The sequence below is a fragment of the Melospiza melodia genome, chromosome 7 (genome assembly GCF_035770615.1).
Source record: "Melospiza melodia melodia isolate bMelMel2 chromosome 7, bMelMel2.pri, whole genome shotgun sequence".
Lineage (NCBI taxonomy): Eukaryota > Metazoa > Chordata > Aves > Passeriformes > Passerellidae > Melospiza > Melospiza melodia.
This window is the reverse complement of record NC_086200.1, coordinates 31,285,001-31,301,665: the sequence shown is the minus strand read 5'-3', so window position 1 is coordinate 31,301,665 and position 16,665 is coordinate 31,285,001. Positions and strand designations below refer to the sequence as shown.

The following is a 16,665-nucleotide window of genomic DNA, read 5'->3' as shown; positions in this document are numbered from 1 at the left end:
GGGCCAGGGGTGACACCTGGCACAGGGAAAACAGCGCAGGATGGGGAGGAGGGAAAGGCTGAGTGTGAGCAGGGGGGGATTCACACCTGGGTTATCACACCCTGGTTATCACACCCGGGTTATCACACTGGGTTATCTCACTTAGGATATCACACATGTGTTATCACACCCGGGTTATCACACTGGGTTATCTCACTTAGGATATCACACCCTGGTTATCACACCCTGGTTATCACACTGGGTTATCTCACTTAGGATATCACACATGTTATCACACCTTGGTTATCACACTGGGTTATCACATCTCAGTTATCACACTTGGGTTATCACACCTGTGTTATCTCACTCAGGATATCACATTTGTGTTATCACACCTGTGTTATCACACTGGGTTATCACACCTGGGTTATCTCACTCAGGATATCACACTGTCACACTTGTGTTATCACACTGGGTTATCACACCGGGGTTATCATCACTGGGTTATCACACCTGAGTTATCTCACTCAGGATATCACATTTGGGTTATCACACCCTGGTTATCACTGCTGTGTTATCACACCCGTGTTATCAGTCTGGGTTATCACTCAGGTTATCACACCCGTGTTGGTGCTGCCAGGGTGGCATTCTGAATTCCAGGGGTCGGAGCCGCTGTCCCCGGTGGCCCCGAGCCGCGGTCCCTCCCGGCCGGCGGTGGCACCGAGGGCGGCCCCGAGCCGCTGTCCCCGGTGGCCCCGATCTCCTGTCCCGGCAGGCGGTGCCGCCGCCGCCGCCAATAAAGCCGGGAGAGGAAAAGCGGCCAAACGTGAGCGGGATGGGGCGGCGGGAGCGGGGAGGGACCGGGTAGGGGGCGGACAGGGAGCGGGAGCGGGCAGGAGCGGCAGGGACCAGGAGCGGGCAGGAGAGACCGGGAGCGGGCAGGAGCGGATAGGAGCGGGACCGGGAGAGGGCAGGAGCGGCAGGACCAGGTAGGACCGAACAAGGAGCGGCAGGGAGCGGGCAGGAGGGACAGGGAGCGGGCAGAGACCGGGCAGGGACCGGGCAGGAGCGGACCGGGAGAGGGCAGCGAAGAGCTCGGGCCGGCCGGGCTCGGGGCAAGGCTCGGGGCGAGGGGCGGAACGGCTCGGAGCGGCACCGGCTCCATCCAGCCGCTCCTGCCCGCTTGGAACGGAGCGAGGGAACCGCGGAGCAGCGCCGGGGCCGCTCCCGGTACCGGTGCCGCTCCCGGTCCTGGAGCCTCGCCCGGAGCCACTCCCGGTGTCGGTGCCGCTCCTGGTGCCGGTGCCGCTCCCGGTGCTGATCCCGGAGCCCCTCCCGGTGCCGGTGCCGGAGCCGCTCCCGGTGCCGCGGAGCAGCAGCAGCAGCTGCAGCAGCTGCAACGCTTCAAAGTGAAATTCCGGAGGAAATTTAAAGAGCATCCGGATCCGGAGAAAGACAGAAAGAAAGAGGAAGGGGAGAAGGAGGAGGAAGAGGAGGAGGAGGAGGAGGAGGCGGCGGGAGCGGAGCGGTGCCGGCGGGGATGGGGTGAGAGCCGCGGCCGCCGTCCCTGCCCCGCTTTTGTTCTTCCCTTTGTTATTTCGCTGTTCATCGCTTCTGAGGCGGCGGGGACGGCAGCTCAAGGGTTAAATCGCTTTTTTTCCGCGCTCCAGCTGCAAAGTTTCGCCTCCCTTTTATTCCTGGGGCAGGGAGGCGGCCGAGGGCGAGTTGCTGCAAGTTCCTTAAATCAATTCCTGCGGAGGGGAAAGCTCCGGGATCTGCGGAACCCGGGCCGGGAGGGCTGGAGCGGGGCTGCGCCCGAAAACTTTCCCGGAGTTCAAATTTCGGGTTTTTGTGGGGTCTGTGGCGGCTCTGGATGCAGGAAAATGGATCCCGGCTGTGCTTGGGGCTGGGAGCTGCTGGAAACTGCCCGGGGTTCGGTTCGCGAACGGGAGGGAAATTCTGGAATTTGGGATTTTGGGGCTTGGGATTTCGGGGTTTGGGATTTGAGATTTTGGGGTTTGGAATTTTGGTGTTGGGATTTTAGAGTTTGGGATTTCGGGATTTGGGGTTTGGAATTTTGGTATTTGGTATTTTGGGGTTTGGGATTTTGGTGTTGGGGTTTTAGAGTTTGGGGTTTTGGTGTTTGAGTTTGGGGTTTGGGATTTGGATGTTTGGGGTTTGGGATTTGGATGTTTGGGGTTTGGGATTTGGATGTTTGGGGTTTTGGGGTTTGAGATCCTGCTGCGGGGATGTGGCGCTGTGTGGATTTTGGTGGATTTTGGGTGGATTTCAGTGGATTTTGGCGCGGGGCAGGAGCTCAGGCTGGGTTTGAGTCCCGTCCCAGCTCTCAGCCTCAGCCGCTTTTCGGACCCGGCGTTGTTGGAGTTTCTCGTGCGGTCGAGTCTGGAGGAATCCTGGCAGATCATTCCCTCCCAGCCTGGGCTTTGGATAAATCACATTCCTGGGGGCTCCTTTTCCTTTTTTAAAATTTACCATTCTCCTTTTTAAAAATTTTTCTGTTTTCCTTTATTTAAAAAATTCCCTTTTCTTCTTTTTTAAAAATTTTCTGTTTTCCTTTTTAAAAATTTTCCCCTTTACTTTTTTTTTTTTTTAAATTTCCATAACTCTGAAATTCCAGCACGATTTCCGTAATTCTGGCTACAAAGGAGATTTAAAAATCACCTTCAGGGAGCTGATTTTAGTTAAATTATTTTTAAAGCAATATGTTAATATATTAAATCTCCACTCCTCTGATTCTCATTTTCCCGTTTCTCTGATTCTCATTTTCCCGTTTCTCTAATTCTCATTTTCCCGTTGCCGGGCGTTTTTTTTTCTGGGATCGTTGAAGAATTCCTGAGCTGCAGCCTGGCTTTGATTTTTAAATTTTAATTGCTAAATTAAATTTTAATTTTTTTAAATTTTCATTCCGCGGTAGCAGCGTTTGTGTCCCAGAGCAGGAGGAGGAAGGGGACACCCGGGAGGCTCCAGAATTCCAGAAAATTCCGTTTATTTGGGGTTTTGAAGCCTTGGGTGTGTGTGTGTGACCTTGCTGGGGCTGTCCCTGGGCCGGAGCAGCTGCCCAGGAATCCCCAGGGAATGGGGGAGAGCCGGATCCTGTTCCTGGAGCTGCTCTGGCCAAGGTCACAGCCTGGGAACCCTCCTGGGGAGGGGAAACCCTGGTTTGGATCCCAAACTTTGTGCCCAAAATCCCAAATTCCTGATTTGGAACCCAAACCCTGTACCCAAAATCCCAAATTCCTGATTCGGAACCCAAACCCTGCACCCAGAGCCCCAAATCCTGGTTTGGAACCCAAACCTTTTTACCCAAACCCTGATTTGGGTCCCAAACTTTGTACCCAGAGCCCCAAATTCCTGGTTTGGAACCCAAACCTTGTACCCAAATCCTGGTTTGGAACCCAAACCCTGTACCCAGAGCCCCAGATCCTGATTTGGAACCCAAAACTTGTACCCCAAACCCCCAAATCCATCTTCCCAAACTTTATTCCCAAAGCCCTAAATTCATTTTTGGAATGCAGACCTTGTCCCCAAAGCACTTCTGCAGTTCAGCGTCCCGGGGAGGAATCGTGGGATATCCTGGGCTATGGAATATCCTGAATTGAATTGTGGAATATCCTGAATTGAATTGTGGAATATCCTGGGTTGAAATGTGGAATATCCTGAATTGAATTGTGGAATATCCTGGGTTGAAATGGGGAATATCCTGGGCTATGGAATATCCTAAATTGAATTGTGGTATATCCTGAATTGAATCGTGGAATATCCTTGGTTGAAATGTGGAATATCCTGAGCTATGGAATATCCTGGGTTGAATTGTGGGATATCCTGAGATATGGAATATCCTGGGCTGTGGAATATCCTGGCTTAAAATGTGGAATATCCTGGGCTGTGGAATATCCTGGGTAGAATCGTGGAGTATCCTGAATTGTGGATATGGGCTATGGAATATCCTGGGTTAAATTGTGGGATATCCTGGGCTATGGAATATCCTAAATTGAATTGTGGTATATCCTGAATTGAATCGTGGAATATCCTGGATTGAAATGTGGAATATCCTGGGATATGGAATATGCTGGGTAGAATTGTGGAGTATCCTGAATTGTGGGTATGGGCTATGGAATATCCTGGGCTATGGAATATCCTGGGTCGAATTGTGGAATATCCTGGGCTATGGAATATCCTGGGTCGAATTGTGGAATATCCTGGGCTATGGAATATCCTGGGTTAAATTGTGGAATATCCTGGGCTGTGGAATATCCTGGGTAGAAATTGTGGAATATCCTGGGCTGTGGAATATGCTGGGTAGAATTGTGGAGTATCCTGAATTGTGGGTATGGGCTATGGAATATCCTGGGCTATGGAATATCCTGGGTTGAATTGTGGAATATCCTGGGCTGTGGAATATCCTGGGTTAAATTGTGGAATATCCTGGGTTAAATTATGGAATATCCTGGGCTGTGGAATATGCTGGGTAGAATTGTGGAGTATCCTGAATTGTGGGTATGGGCTATGGAATATCCTGGGCTATGGAATATCCTGGGTTGAATTGTGGAATATCCTGGGCTATGGAATATCCTGGGCTGTGGAATATCCTGGGTTAAATTGTGGAATATCCTGGGCTGTGGAATATCCTGGGCTGTGGAATATCCTGAACGGGGTCACCCAAGCCCAGCTCCAGGCCCAGGACAGGGATCGGGGTCAGGGATTCTCCTGCAGCCCCAGGGGCTCTGCAGGGCTGGAATTTGGGGGGAAGGAAGGCAGAGGGAAGGAGCTGGGGCTGAGTTTATCGGCAGCACTGACAGACAGACAGGCAGCCAGACAGACAGACGGGCAGGCAGCAGCTCCCGGGGCTGCCGAGGGAGATAAAAGGAGAGCAGACAGACAGACAGACAGACAGCCCTGCAGCAGGAGGAGGAGGAGGAGCAGGGTTGGGCTCCCGGCCCCGCTCCGTGCCCCAGTTCTGCCGTGGGGTGCTGGGCTCGGCCTGGCCTGGGCTGCCATTGCTGGGGGATCTTTCCCTCCTCAGGGATTCCTGGGGGATCTTTCCCTCCTCAGGGATTCCTGGGGGATCTTTCCCTCCTCAGGGATTCCTGGGGGATCTTTCCCTCCTCAGGGATTCTGGGGGATCTTTCCATCAGGGATTCCTGGGGGATCTTTCCCTCCTCTGGGATTGCTGGGGATTTTCCTTCAGGGATTCCTGAGGGTTCTCCCTCGGGCAGGGCAGGCAGAGCCTGGCTCAGCCCCAGGCTGGGCTCTCCGCTGACTCAGCACGGCCAGCGCTGGGCTCATCCTGTCCTGCTCACACTCATTTATTCCTGTCCTGTTCTCACTTCTGTCCTGCTCACACTCGTTTATTCCTGTCCTGCTCACTCTCATTTATTCCTGTTCTGTTCTCACTTCTGTCCTGCTCACACTCACTCCTGTCTTGTTCTCCTTTCTGTCCCGTTCCTCTCATCCCTGTCCCCCTCACCCATCCCTGTCCTGCAGACCCCGCTCAGGGAGAGGCCCCTGAGGGTGGGAGGGCAGAGCCCAGGCCAGGACACTCGGGGACAGCGAGGACAGACAGTGTGACATCTGTGACAGGACAGGCTGTGTGACACTGTGGCAGGGCTGGACAGCCCGTGTGACACTGTGGCAGGGCTGGACAGCCCGTGTGGCATTGTGGCAGGGCTGGCTGTGTGACACTCATGTCAGGACAGCCCGTGTGACATCTGTGGCAGGACAGCCCGTGTGACATTGTGGCAGGGCTGGCTCCTGTCCCTGCCAGCCCCTGGCGCCTCCCGTGCCCGCTGCTCCCTGGGCACAGCCTGGTGCCAGTGCTGGCCCTGCTCGGTGCCATCGGTGCCATCTGTCCCTCCTGGCCCTGTGTCACCGTGTCCCCAGCTCTCCTCACCCTGCCCTGCTGGGGCACTGCTGCTCTGCCCAGACCCACAACGGAGGGCACAGATCACAGATAACAGATAACAAATCACAGATAACAGATAACAAATCAGAAATCACAGATAACAAATCACAGATAACAGATCACAAATCACAGATAAAAAAAATCACAGATCACAGATAAGAAATCACAGATAGCAAATATTCCTTGGGACCGTCTCTGGATCCCTGGATCTTCTTTGGACATCCATTAAAACAAGGGATGCTTTTAAATGATATTCACTAAATTAAGGGGTTCTTTTAAAGGATATCCACTGAAAGAAGGGGTGATTTTAAAGGGTATTCACTAAATTCAGGGGTGCTTTTAATGGATATTCGCTAAAAGAAGGGGTTCTTTCAGTGGATACCCACTGAGAGAAGTTGCAGCGATTCACAGCTCCCCCCTTCCTTACCCTTAAAATAGAACGCAAGGCTAAACGTTCCAGCTCAGAACGGGTTAAAAACGCAGCATTTAACCCCTTCCTGCAGTGGCTGTCCCCTCGTTCAGTGGATATTCACTGGTCATTCGTAATCTCCCCGGGCTGTTGGACTGTGCCCTTCCCCCGGAGCAGGGGAGGGCCCTGGATCCCCTCCAGTGCCACCAGATCTGTGTCCTGCCAGCCTTTGCTCTGCTCCTCCTCGCTTATCTGCCAAGGCCAGCCCCGCTGCCAGGGGTTTTATTTACACCGTTATTTATCCCTTTATTTGCACATTTATTTACCCACCCTTCACCGTGGCCCTGAGCAGGGAAGGGCAGTCAGCGTTTCAGGGAGGGGAGCAGGAGTGGGGACCCCCGAGCTGCTCTGGGAAGCTTGGTGGTGTTTGGGGAGCAGCTCAGCCCTGGCCGTCACCCCCTGAGTGTCCCTCTGTCCCGTCCCTCTGTCCTCACCTGCCCTCTCGGTGTTTCGGGCTGGAGGTGATGGGAAGGGCTGGGGTGGAATGCCCGGAGCAGCTGGGGCTGCCCCTGGACCCTGCAGGTGCCCAAGGTTGGAGAAGGGAAGGTCCAGAGGAACCTTGGAGCTGATCCCAGAGCCTGAAAAAGGCTCCAGGAGAGCTGGAGAGGGCATGGAGGGACAGAGACAGGGTCTGGATGGACAGGGACAGGATGGACAGGACTCTGGGACGGACAGGGACAGGACTGCAGGATGGACAGGACACAGGCATGGGATCCAGGATGGACAGGGACACAGGGACAGGATGGACAGGACACAGGGACGGACAGGGACACGGGGACAGGGCTGCAGGATGGACAGGGACACAGGGACAGGATGGACAGGACACAGGGACAGGATCCTGGATGGACAGGGACACGGGGACAGGACTGCAGGATGGACAGGGACACAGGGACAGGATCCTGGATGGACAGGGACATGGGGACAGGATGGACAGGACTCCGGGACGGACAGGGACACAGGGACAGGGCTGCAGGATGGACAGGGACACAGGGACAGGATGGACAGGGACACGGGGACACGGGGACAGGATCCTGGATGGACAGGGACACAGGGACAGGATGGACAGGGACACGGGGACACAGGGACAGGGCTCCAGGCCGGGCAGGGGCCCAGGAACAGCTGCTGTGCCCAAGCAATGACTCCTGGAGGGATTTCCATCAGCAGCACCACGAGGGCTTGGCCGGGAGCCCTGGAGGCTCCTGTGGCCCCTTCCCTGCAGCCAGGGGGGTTTGCCCCGTGCTCGGCTCACCCAAATGTCCCCCACAACAGGGCATAAACCGTGTCCAGTGCTGAGGAGCCACTGCAGACGAGCAGCTCTGTGAGCCCTGGGGGCTCCCTGCGGGTGCCTGTCTGCGTGGGGAATAACAAACCACAAATAACTTTGGGTTTTTCCCTTGCCAGGGAATGAATCCCTGTGGAGGCAGCGCTGGGAAGGAGCCCCAGAGCAGCTGAGAGAGCCCCGAGGAGCAGCTGCTGGAGGAGGGGACGCCCCACTAACTGCGCCAGCCTCCCGCCCCTACTAACCAATGTCAGCAACCCGGTAAATCCTGCCTGGCTCCTGCCCAAAGCCAGCCCGGCGTTTGGGGCTTTGGGGGCAGAAATAGCCATTTTTCTCTGTGCCAAAGATAGGTCGTGATCCACGTGGAAACAGAGCCTGGGAAATCGGAATCTCACTCCAGAAATGCGGGCAGAGAGGGAGGGCAGGGGGAGAAACCTGAGCCAGGGCTGGGAGGAAATCAAATATTCCACTGCTGAGTGTTGGGATTGATGGGACAGGCTGCTGGGAGCCCCTGGAGAGCTCCAGGGTGTTGGGATTGATGGGACAGGCTGCTGGGAGCCCCTGGGGTGGGCAGGGAGCAGCGTCATTTTCTGTGCCTGCGTTTGTGCCACAGCAGAATGCAATGTGGGGATTGCTCACCCACAGTGATGGTGTTTGGTTCCTTGGCCTGTCAGGAAATAGCCCCACATTGCTCTGCACACAGAAAAGCAAGGCGCAATTATTCCCAAGAATATTTCTGGGTTTCACGTTCTCTGAACCTCAGAGAAAGGAAAAACACAATTCTTACCATTTTCTGTGCCTGTGTTTGTGCCAGAGCACAATGCAATGTGGGGATTGCTCAGCCACAGTGAGGGTGGTTTGAGTGCTTGGCAGATTCAGTTTAGATGCAGTGTAATATAATATAGAATAATATAGTATCATAAAGTAATTAATTAACCCTCTGATAAGATGGAGTCTCCTCATTCCTCCCTGCCACGGGGATTGTCCTGTTTCGATAAATGGTTACAGAAAGAGGGGCAATAATTGTAGGAATTCTTTCCTCTGAGTTTCCCTCAGCTTCCCGGGGTTTTCCTGGGAGAGCCGTGGCTCAGAGGATCTGTGATTATTGCATAATGATCTCTGTTCCGGGCAGAGCCCCTGCAGGGCTGGCTGGCACCTGACCGGGACAGAGGGAAGGGAACAAGGCAGGAAATTGCTGCACTTCCCCTTCCCTCAGCTGCCCTCACCCTGAATCGCCGAGAGCAGAAATCACACACGGCTCTGAAACGTGTGACTGCGCTGCACAAGGCTCTCGCCTTCTATTTATTTCCCAAAATAATCCATTTGCATCAGCCCAGCCCCTCCCATCCCCGCTCTGTGTAAAATGAGGTTATTAGTCCCTCACACGTGTGCGGTTCTTCTCTCTAATTGGGTCAGTGGTCTCTAACTGGGCCAGGGATGAAGTCAGGAATGTCTTCCTCGGGTCTCTGGCACCATCCAAGCCCCTGCTTTGTGATGGATTAACAGAGTCCAGGTGCTGGGCGCTGTTCTGCTGCTTCCAGTAATTCCTGTAATGCTTCCCTTGCTCCACTTCCTTCCACAAAGGAGCTCATGATAGAGCAATTACCTCAAATTGTTATTTCTACAACAGATTTAAGCATCTAATAATCACCAACCTATCACTGGCGTATCTAACTTCAGTGGGAATTGGTTCTGAACCTCAGCTGAAATCCTAACCTTGTAAAATCAGGATTCAACAGCCCTGGTGTATCTTACTTCAGTGTGAATTGGTTCTGACCTGAAATCCTAACCCTATAAAATCAGGATTCCAATATGAATTGGTTCTGACCCTCAGCTGAAATCCTGATGCTATAAAATCATGATTGAAAGCATTGTTCTCCTGTTGGTGTATCTGACTTCAATATGAATTAGTTCTGACCCTCAGCTGAAATCCTAACCCTATAAAATCACAATTCACAGCCCTGTTGGTGTATCTAACTTCAATATGAATTGGTTCTGACTCTCAGCTGAAATTTTAGCTCTATAAAATCAAGATTCAAAGCCCTGTTCTCCTGTTGGTGTATCTAACTTCAATATGAATTGGTTCTGACCTGAAATCCTGACCCTATAAAATCAGGATTCTAATATGAACTGGCTCTGACCCTCAGCTGAAATTTTAACCCTATAAAATCATGATTCACAGCCCTGTTGGTGTATCTAACTTCAATATGAATCAGGACCCTCAGCTGAAATTTTAACCCTATAAAATCATGATTCACAGCCCTGTTGGTGTATCTAACTTCAATATGAATCAGGACCCTCAGCTGAAATTTTAACCCTATAAAATCATGATTCACAGCCCTGTTGGTGTATCTAACTTCAATATGAATCAGGACCCTCAGCTGAAATTTTAACCCTATAAAGTCAGGATTCACAGCCCTGTTGGTGGATCTGAATTTCAATATAAAGTTCAGCTGCAATCCTGCCCCTGTGAACCCACGGTTTCCATCCCACAGGGAGCAGCCCATCTTCAGCACCAGGGCCCACGTGTTCCAGATCGACCCGGCCACCAAGAGGAACTGGATCCCGGCCAGCAAACACGCCCTGACCGTCTCCTACTTCTACGATGCCACCCGCAGCGTCTACAGGATCATCAGCGTGGGGGGCACCAAGGTGGGCACTGCCCCGGGCACTGCTTGGCAGCTCTGTCCCTGAAATAACGGCTTTAAGTGTCCTTGAAATAACAGCTGTCCCCCTGAAAAACGGCTGTGTCCCTAAAGAGCAGCTGTGCCCTAACAAGCAGCTGTGTCCTTAAAAAACAGCTGTGGCCCTAGAAAAGCAGTTTCCCCCCACAAAAAGCAGCTTTTCCCCAAAAACCCCAGCTGTTCCCCTCACAAAAGCAGCTGATTCTCTGATCGGTTCCCTGATTCCCTGTTTGATTCCCTGAGTCCCTGACTCCTTGATTGATTCCCTGATTGATCCCCTGACTCCCATATCAATTCCCTGATTGATCTCATGACTACCTTGATTGATTCCCTGATCAATTCCCTGGCTGATCCCGTGACTCCTTGATTGATCCCCTGCCTGATTCCCTGACTCCCTCACTGATTCCCTGATCAATTCCCTGGCTGATCTCCTGACTCCCTGATCAATGATTCCATGATCAATTCCCTGATTGATTCCCCGACTAATTCCCTGACGGATTCCCTGATCAATCCCCTGATCAATGATTCCCTGATGGATTCCCTGACGGATGCCCTGATCAATCCCCTGATCAATGATTCCCTGACTGATGCCCTGATCAATCCCCTGATCAATGATTCCCCGATGGATTCCCTGATCGATGCCCCGCTGTCCCCTGCTCAGGCCATCATCAACAGCACCATCACCCCCAACATGACGTTCACCAAGACCTCGCAGAAGTTCGGGCAGTGGGCTGACAGCAGGGCCAACACGGTGTACGGGCTGGGCTTCGCCTCCGAGCAGCACCTGAGCCAGGTGAGGCCTGGGGAACATGGGGAGACCTGGGATCCTGAGCCAGGTGAGACCTGGGAACCTGGGGAACCTGTCCCAGGTGAGCTCAGGAGCCTGGGAAACCTGTGGGAACCCTTCCCAGGTGAGCTCAGTGACCCTCCCCTGGAGAAACCCCTCCAGAAGATCCTCAGGCACCTGCTGAGTGCTGTTCTCACCGGGCTGGGATGGAATTCAAGGTGCAAAAGTTCCAAAAACAGCTTTGGAGTTGTGTTTGCAGAGGGGTTTGGGCACCACAAATGGAGCTGGGGCTGCTTCTGTGCTGAGCCCACGGCCCCGAGTGCCAAACTCAATCAAATCCCTGAATTTTGGTGTTGGAGAGAAATTCAGAAGTGTTTTAAACGAGGCAGGCAGAGCATCACTATATATTTATATAATATATAGCGTATTATATGTTTATATAATATTTCTATAATATAAATACAGTTTGTATTATATTACTCTGCTGGTCCCCAGCCCCAGGGTGACTCTCCCTTTCCCCTGCAGTTTGCAGAGAAGTTCCAGGAGGTGAAGGAGGCAGCTCGTGTGGCCAGGGAGAAATGCCAGGACAAAACTGAGCTCACCAACCCTGCCCTGAGCCTCCCTTCCCACCAGGTGAGGCTGGGGAATGGGGAGAAAAGGGGAGGAAAAGGGAGGTGACCCTGCTGGAGGTGCCCACCTGTCCCTGTCCTTGCCCCCAGGTGCCGACCAGCTCCATCATCATCACCTGTCCTTCCTCCCAGCCCCATCCTCATCACCTGTACCTGCTTTTCCCCCCAGGTGCTGCCCAGCCCCATCATCAGCTCCAACGGGCCCGGGGAGGACAAGCTGTTCCGCAGCCAGAGCGCGGACGTGGAGATCAGCACCGAGAAGGAGAGGCTGAAGAAGATGCTCTCCGAGGGGTGAGGCTGAGCCCCAAACTCTCCCCTCTGCCAGGGCTGGGTGCTCGGTTTTGTCATCCCAAATTATTCTGATCCGTTCTGCACTTTCCATTCTCTCTGCCTGCTGCTCAAAGCCTGGGCTGGATTCACAGAATCACAGAATCCCAGACTCAATCCCAGAATCATTCACAGATTCACAGAACCAGTTAGAGAATCACAGAATCCCAGAATCAATCACAGAATCAAACCTAGAATCACAGAATCAGAGAATCCCAGAATCAATTCTAGAATCCCAGAATCAATGCCAGAATCAATGCCAGAATCAATCCCAGAATCCCAGAATCAATGCCAGAATCATTCACAGAATCAATCCCAGAACCAGTCTCAGAATGTTTTCCCCTCCATCCCCAGCTCGGTGAGCGAGGTGCAGTGGGAGGCCGAGTTCTTCAGCCTGCAGGACAACAACTCCAAGCTGGTGGCGGCGCTGCACGAGGCCAACGCCAGCGTGGAGCAGTGGAAGAAGGAGCTGGCGGCCTACCAGGAGGAGACGGAGGCGCTGCGCCAGCGGGTGAGCCCGGGGGACGGGGACACGGGGGCTGGGGTGGGCATGGCTGGGGGACAGCACCCGCCATCCCTCCCTCGGGACCGACAACATCCATCCCTCAGGGTTCCCTCAGGGTTCCTTCAGGATTCCCAACATCCTTCCTCAAGATCTCCAATATCCATCCCTCAGGATTCCCAACGTCTGTCTCTCAGGATTCCCTCAGGATCCCCAACATCCCTCCCTCAGGATTGCCTCAGGATTCCCCAGTGTTATTCCCAACATCCCTCCCTCAGGATTCCCTCAGAATTTCCAATATACCTCCCTCAGGATTCCCCAGTGTTATTCCCAATATCCCTCCCTCAGGATTCCCTCAGGGTTCCCTCAGGATTCCCAACACCCATTCCTCAGGATTCCCCGGTGTTATTCCCAACATTCCTCCCTCAGGATTCTCTCAGGATTTCCAACATCCACCCCTCAGGATTATCTCAGGATTCCCTGGGGTTATTCCCAACATCCCTCCCTCAGGATTCCCTCAGGGGTTCCCTCAGGATTTCCAACATCCCTCCCTCAGGATTCCCCGGTGTTATTCCCAACATTCCTCCCCCAGCGTTCCCTCAGGATTCCCGGGGCCTTGGCTCAGTGAAACACCTCCATCATTGTCCCAAAATCAGGACATTTTGGTGTTCAAAATCAGGACATTTTGTTTTGGTTCTGGCCGCCCTGACACTCAGGGAACTGCAGGATCTGCTCCCGGTCTGGGTGAGCTCCTCGGAGCTGTCTGCAGAGCTCAGAGCAGCCCCAGCAAGAACAGAACCATTTTAAAAATGAATCCTGCTCATGAATAATCCAGGGCACCAAGCTGCATTTTCCAGGGGAGCTCTCCTGGGCAAACCCTTCAGCCCAGCTCTGCAGCAGCTCCAGAGCTTTTGGAGATCTCCAAATGGAGCTGGAGGGGCTCAGGGGCTGGGTGTGAGCCAGCCCAGCTGTGCTGGAGTGCACAATTCCTGCAGAAAGCACAGGCACGGTCTCTAAAGTGGGTTTTTTTGAGCACAAAATGGTTTTTTGAGCCACAAAATGGGCGTGATCCCATTCTGGAATTGTTTTCCTCCCAGCTCCAAGCAGGAGCTGCCAGGTGAAAGCCAGGTGGGTTTGCAGGGAGGGCGGACCATGGTGGTGGTGCTGAGGGTGAGGAAATTCCTGAGGGAATGATTTCCCCTTGCAGTGAATTATTGAGGGGTCAGGAGATTGCCGAGGGAATGATTTCACCCTGCAGTGAATTATTGAGGGGTCGGGAATGATTTCACCTTGCAGGTGGCAGAGCTGGAGGCTCAGGGCACCCCCGACTCCTCCAGTGACAACAACAAGGAGGAGCTGAGCCAGAGCCTGGAGGAGCTGGAGCTGCTGCTCAAGGCCAAGGATGAGGTGAGAACCCCAAAAAACCTGTCAGAGCCCCCAAAACCTGTCAGAACTCCCCAGAACCTGTCAGAGCCCCCAAAACCTGTCAGACCCCCCAGCTATCAGAGCTCTGAGGGACAGGGACGTGCTGGGGTGGAGAGGCTCAGGACCTTGGCAGCTCAGAATTCCCTCAATCACAGAATTCACTGAATCACCAGGCTGGAAGAGGCCTCCAGTCATAAACCCACACTTTTCACACTAACACACGCAACATTCACTCCAATATTTGCAAGAAGCCAATCACAAATGCCCCGTTTTCCCCAGGAGATCCAGCTGCTGAAGAGCCAGAGGTGCGGCCGCTGGGAGGCCGAGGGCGAGCGCGAGGAGACGCTGCAGAAGCTGCAGGTAAAGGGGGAGGTGGCACCTGAGCAGGTAAAGGGGGAGGCGGCACCTTGGGGACATCCCTGCTTTGCCCAGGCTGTGATGGAGCCAATCCCACCAGGCTGGGGAGGATCCAGAGCAGCTCCAGTGCCAATCCCACCAGGATGGAGAGGATCCAGGGTGGGATCCCCATCTAGGGAGGATCCAGGGCCAACCCCACCGGGCTGGGGGGGATCCAGAGCCAACCCCACCAGCCTGGAGAGGATCCAGGGTCAATCCCAGTAGCCTGGAGAGGATCCAGAGCCAGCCCCACCAGCCTGGGGAGGATCCAGGGCCAACCCCACCGGGCTGGGGAGGATCCAGGGCCAACCCCACCAGCCTGGGGAGGATCCAGGGCCAATCCCACCGGGCTGGGGGGGATCCAGGGCCAATCCCACCGGGCTGGGGGGGATCCAGAGCCAGCCCCACCGGGCTGGGGGCTCCCTGTGGGCACAGCTGCCCTCCCACAGCCTCACCCCGCAGGCAGGGCTGGGCACAGAGCTCACCCCCAGTGACCCAGGACAGGGACCCAGTGGCTCAGGAAGGGCCCTGGGGTGGCGCTCAGGCTGTGAGCAGTCTGTCTGTGTGTCTGTGTGTCCGTCTGTCCCCGCAGGAGCTGGAGGCCCGCAACGCGGAGCTGGAGCAGCGGCTGCAGCTGGCAGAGCAGAGCCTGGCAGAGAGCCTGGCACACAGGGACAGGGTGCACCACGAGGTCACCAAGGTGGCCGAGATCATGGATGTGAAGATCTTCGAGCTCAGCGAGCTCAGGCAGGGCCTGGCCAAGCTGGTGGAGAGCAACTGAGCAGGGCCGAGAGCCCTGGAGAGGGGCACCTCAGATGGGGCTGGGCACCAACCACAGACCCTGAGGGCACTGAGAGATCCTTGAGCACCACCGAGAGCTCCTGTGGGCACTGGGAGATCTTGCAGACACCAAGGAAGATCCTTTGGACACTGAGAGCTCCTGTGGGCACCACCCAGAGATCCTGAGGGAATCACCAAGAGCTCCTGTGGGCACTGAGAGATCCTTTGGGCACCAAGAGAGATCCTGTGGGCACCACTGAGAGCTCTTTTGGGCACCAAGAGCTCCTGTGGGCACTGGGAGATCCTGCAGACAGCAAGGAAGATCCTTTGGGCACTGAGAGCTCCTGTGGGCACCACCCAGAGCTCCCGTGGGCACCCAGCAGCCTCGGCCCTGTCCGGGCAGGATTTGCCACCCACCAGCAGCTGCCCGGCCAGAGCGGGCACCAGGCTGGGCACTCACTGCCCAGGGAGCCGCCGAGCAGGGCACGGAGCTCCTGAACCCCCAAATCCTCTCCAGGGAGCACCCAAAGTCCTCAAATCCTCTCCAGGGAGAGCCTCAGCTCCCAGTTCTTCTTCAGGGAGCACAGGAACACCCAAACCTTCTCCAGGGAGCACCTGAGCCCCTGAACCTTTTTCAGGGAGCACCTGAAATCCTCAAATCCTCTCCAGGGAGCACCTGAATGCCCAGACCTTCTCCAGGGGCAACCTGAGCCCCCAAATCTTCTCCAGGGAGCTCCTGAACCCCCAGATCCTCTCCAAGAAGCACCTGAAGTTCTCGAATCCTCTCCACGGAGCACCTGAGCCCAGCCCAGGGGTGCCAGCTGTGCCCAGGGGTGCCAGCTGTGCCCAGGGGTGCCAGGCCCCACAGCTGCCCCCAGGTTTTTACATTTTCTAAGGGCAGGGGCCGAGCCCTTTGGGGTTGATTTTTCTGTCGTTTTTTAGGAACCGTTTGCCTTCGGCAGGTCCTGCCTGCTCCCCTGGCTGGGCACAGCCAGCACTGACTTCCTCCTCCTCCTCTTCCTCCTCCTCTTCCTCCACCCTGGGCGTTCCCAGCCCCTGCACATCCCAGGGCAGCGGAGATGGAGGAGAACTCTGGAAAATTCTGCATTTCCCCAGAGGAAATTCTGTGGTTTCACAGCTCGGATGAGCTGAGCACAGAGGATTTCGGGACTGCTGGAAATTTGGGGCTGAGCACGGGGAATTTGGGACAAGGGACATCCCTGAGGGCACCAAGCTGCTGGGTTGGCACCTGTGAGGTTAATTGAAATTAAATGGAGCAAATCTCAGCTGCTCTTGGGGTTTTGTTTCTTTTTTTTGGTCCTTTTCGTATTGGAAGAAGCCCCCAGGGATGTCCTGATGTGTGGGACAGGGCCCAGCTGGGGCCAAGGACAGAGATGGGGACGGTGCCCTGAGGGGCTGGGGGACCCCAGAAACTCAGGAGTTATTACAGAAAATTGGGAGTTATCACAGAAATTTGGGATTAAT

General features: G+C 54.6%; 1 protein-coding gene across 3 annotated transcripts; it reads left to right on the top strand.

The window, feature by feature from the left end:
• Positions 1–1,359: 1,359 nt before the first annotated feature.
• HOMER3 (homer scaffold protein 3) lies at positions 1,360–16,466 on the top strand. 3 transcript variants are annotated; one of them, XM_063161219.1, is made up of 10 exons: positions 1,508–1,524; positions 7,773–7,911; positions 10,146–10,302; positions 10,996–11,127; positions 11,647–11,754; positions 11,920–12,041; positions 12,432–12,588; positions 13,876–13,986; positions 14,284–14,364; positions 14,993–16,466. In XM_063161219.1, exons 2-10 carry the CDS (start codon positions 7,898–7,900, stop codon positions 15,179–15,181), a joined length of 1,071 nt encoding a protein of 356 aa, XP_063017289.1. In that variant the 5' UTR covers positions 1,508–1,524; positions 7,773–7,897; the 3' UTR covers positions 15,182–16,466. The 3 variants fall into 3 exon arrangements, with proteins under 3 accessions (XP_063017290.1, XP_063017289.1, XP_063017288.1); XM_063161220.1 differs by lacking the exon at positions 7,773–7,911 and having other exon boundaries at positions 1,360–1,524; XM_063161218.1 differs by lacking the exons at positions 1,508–1,524; positions 7,773–7,911 and adding an exon at positions 1,778–1,911.
• Positions 16,467–16,665: the final 199 nt, after the last annotated feature.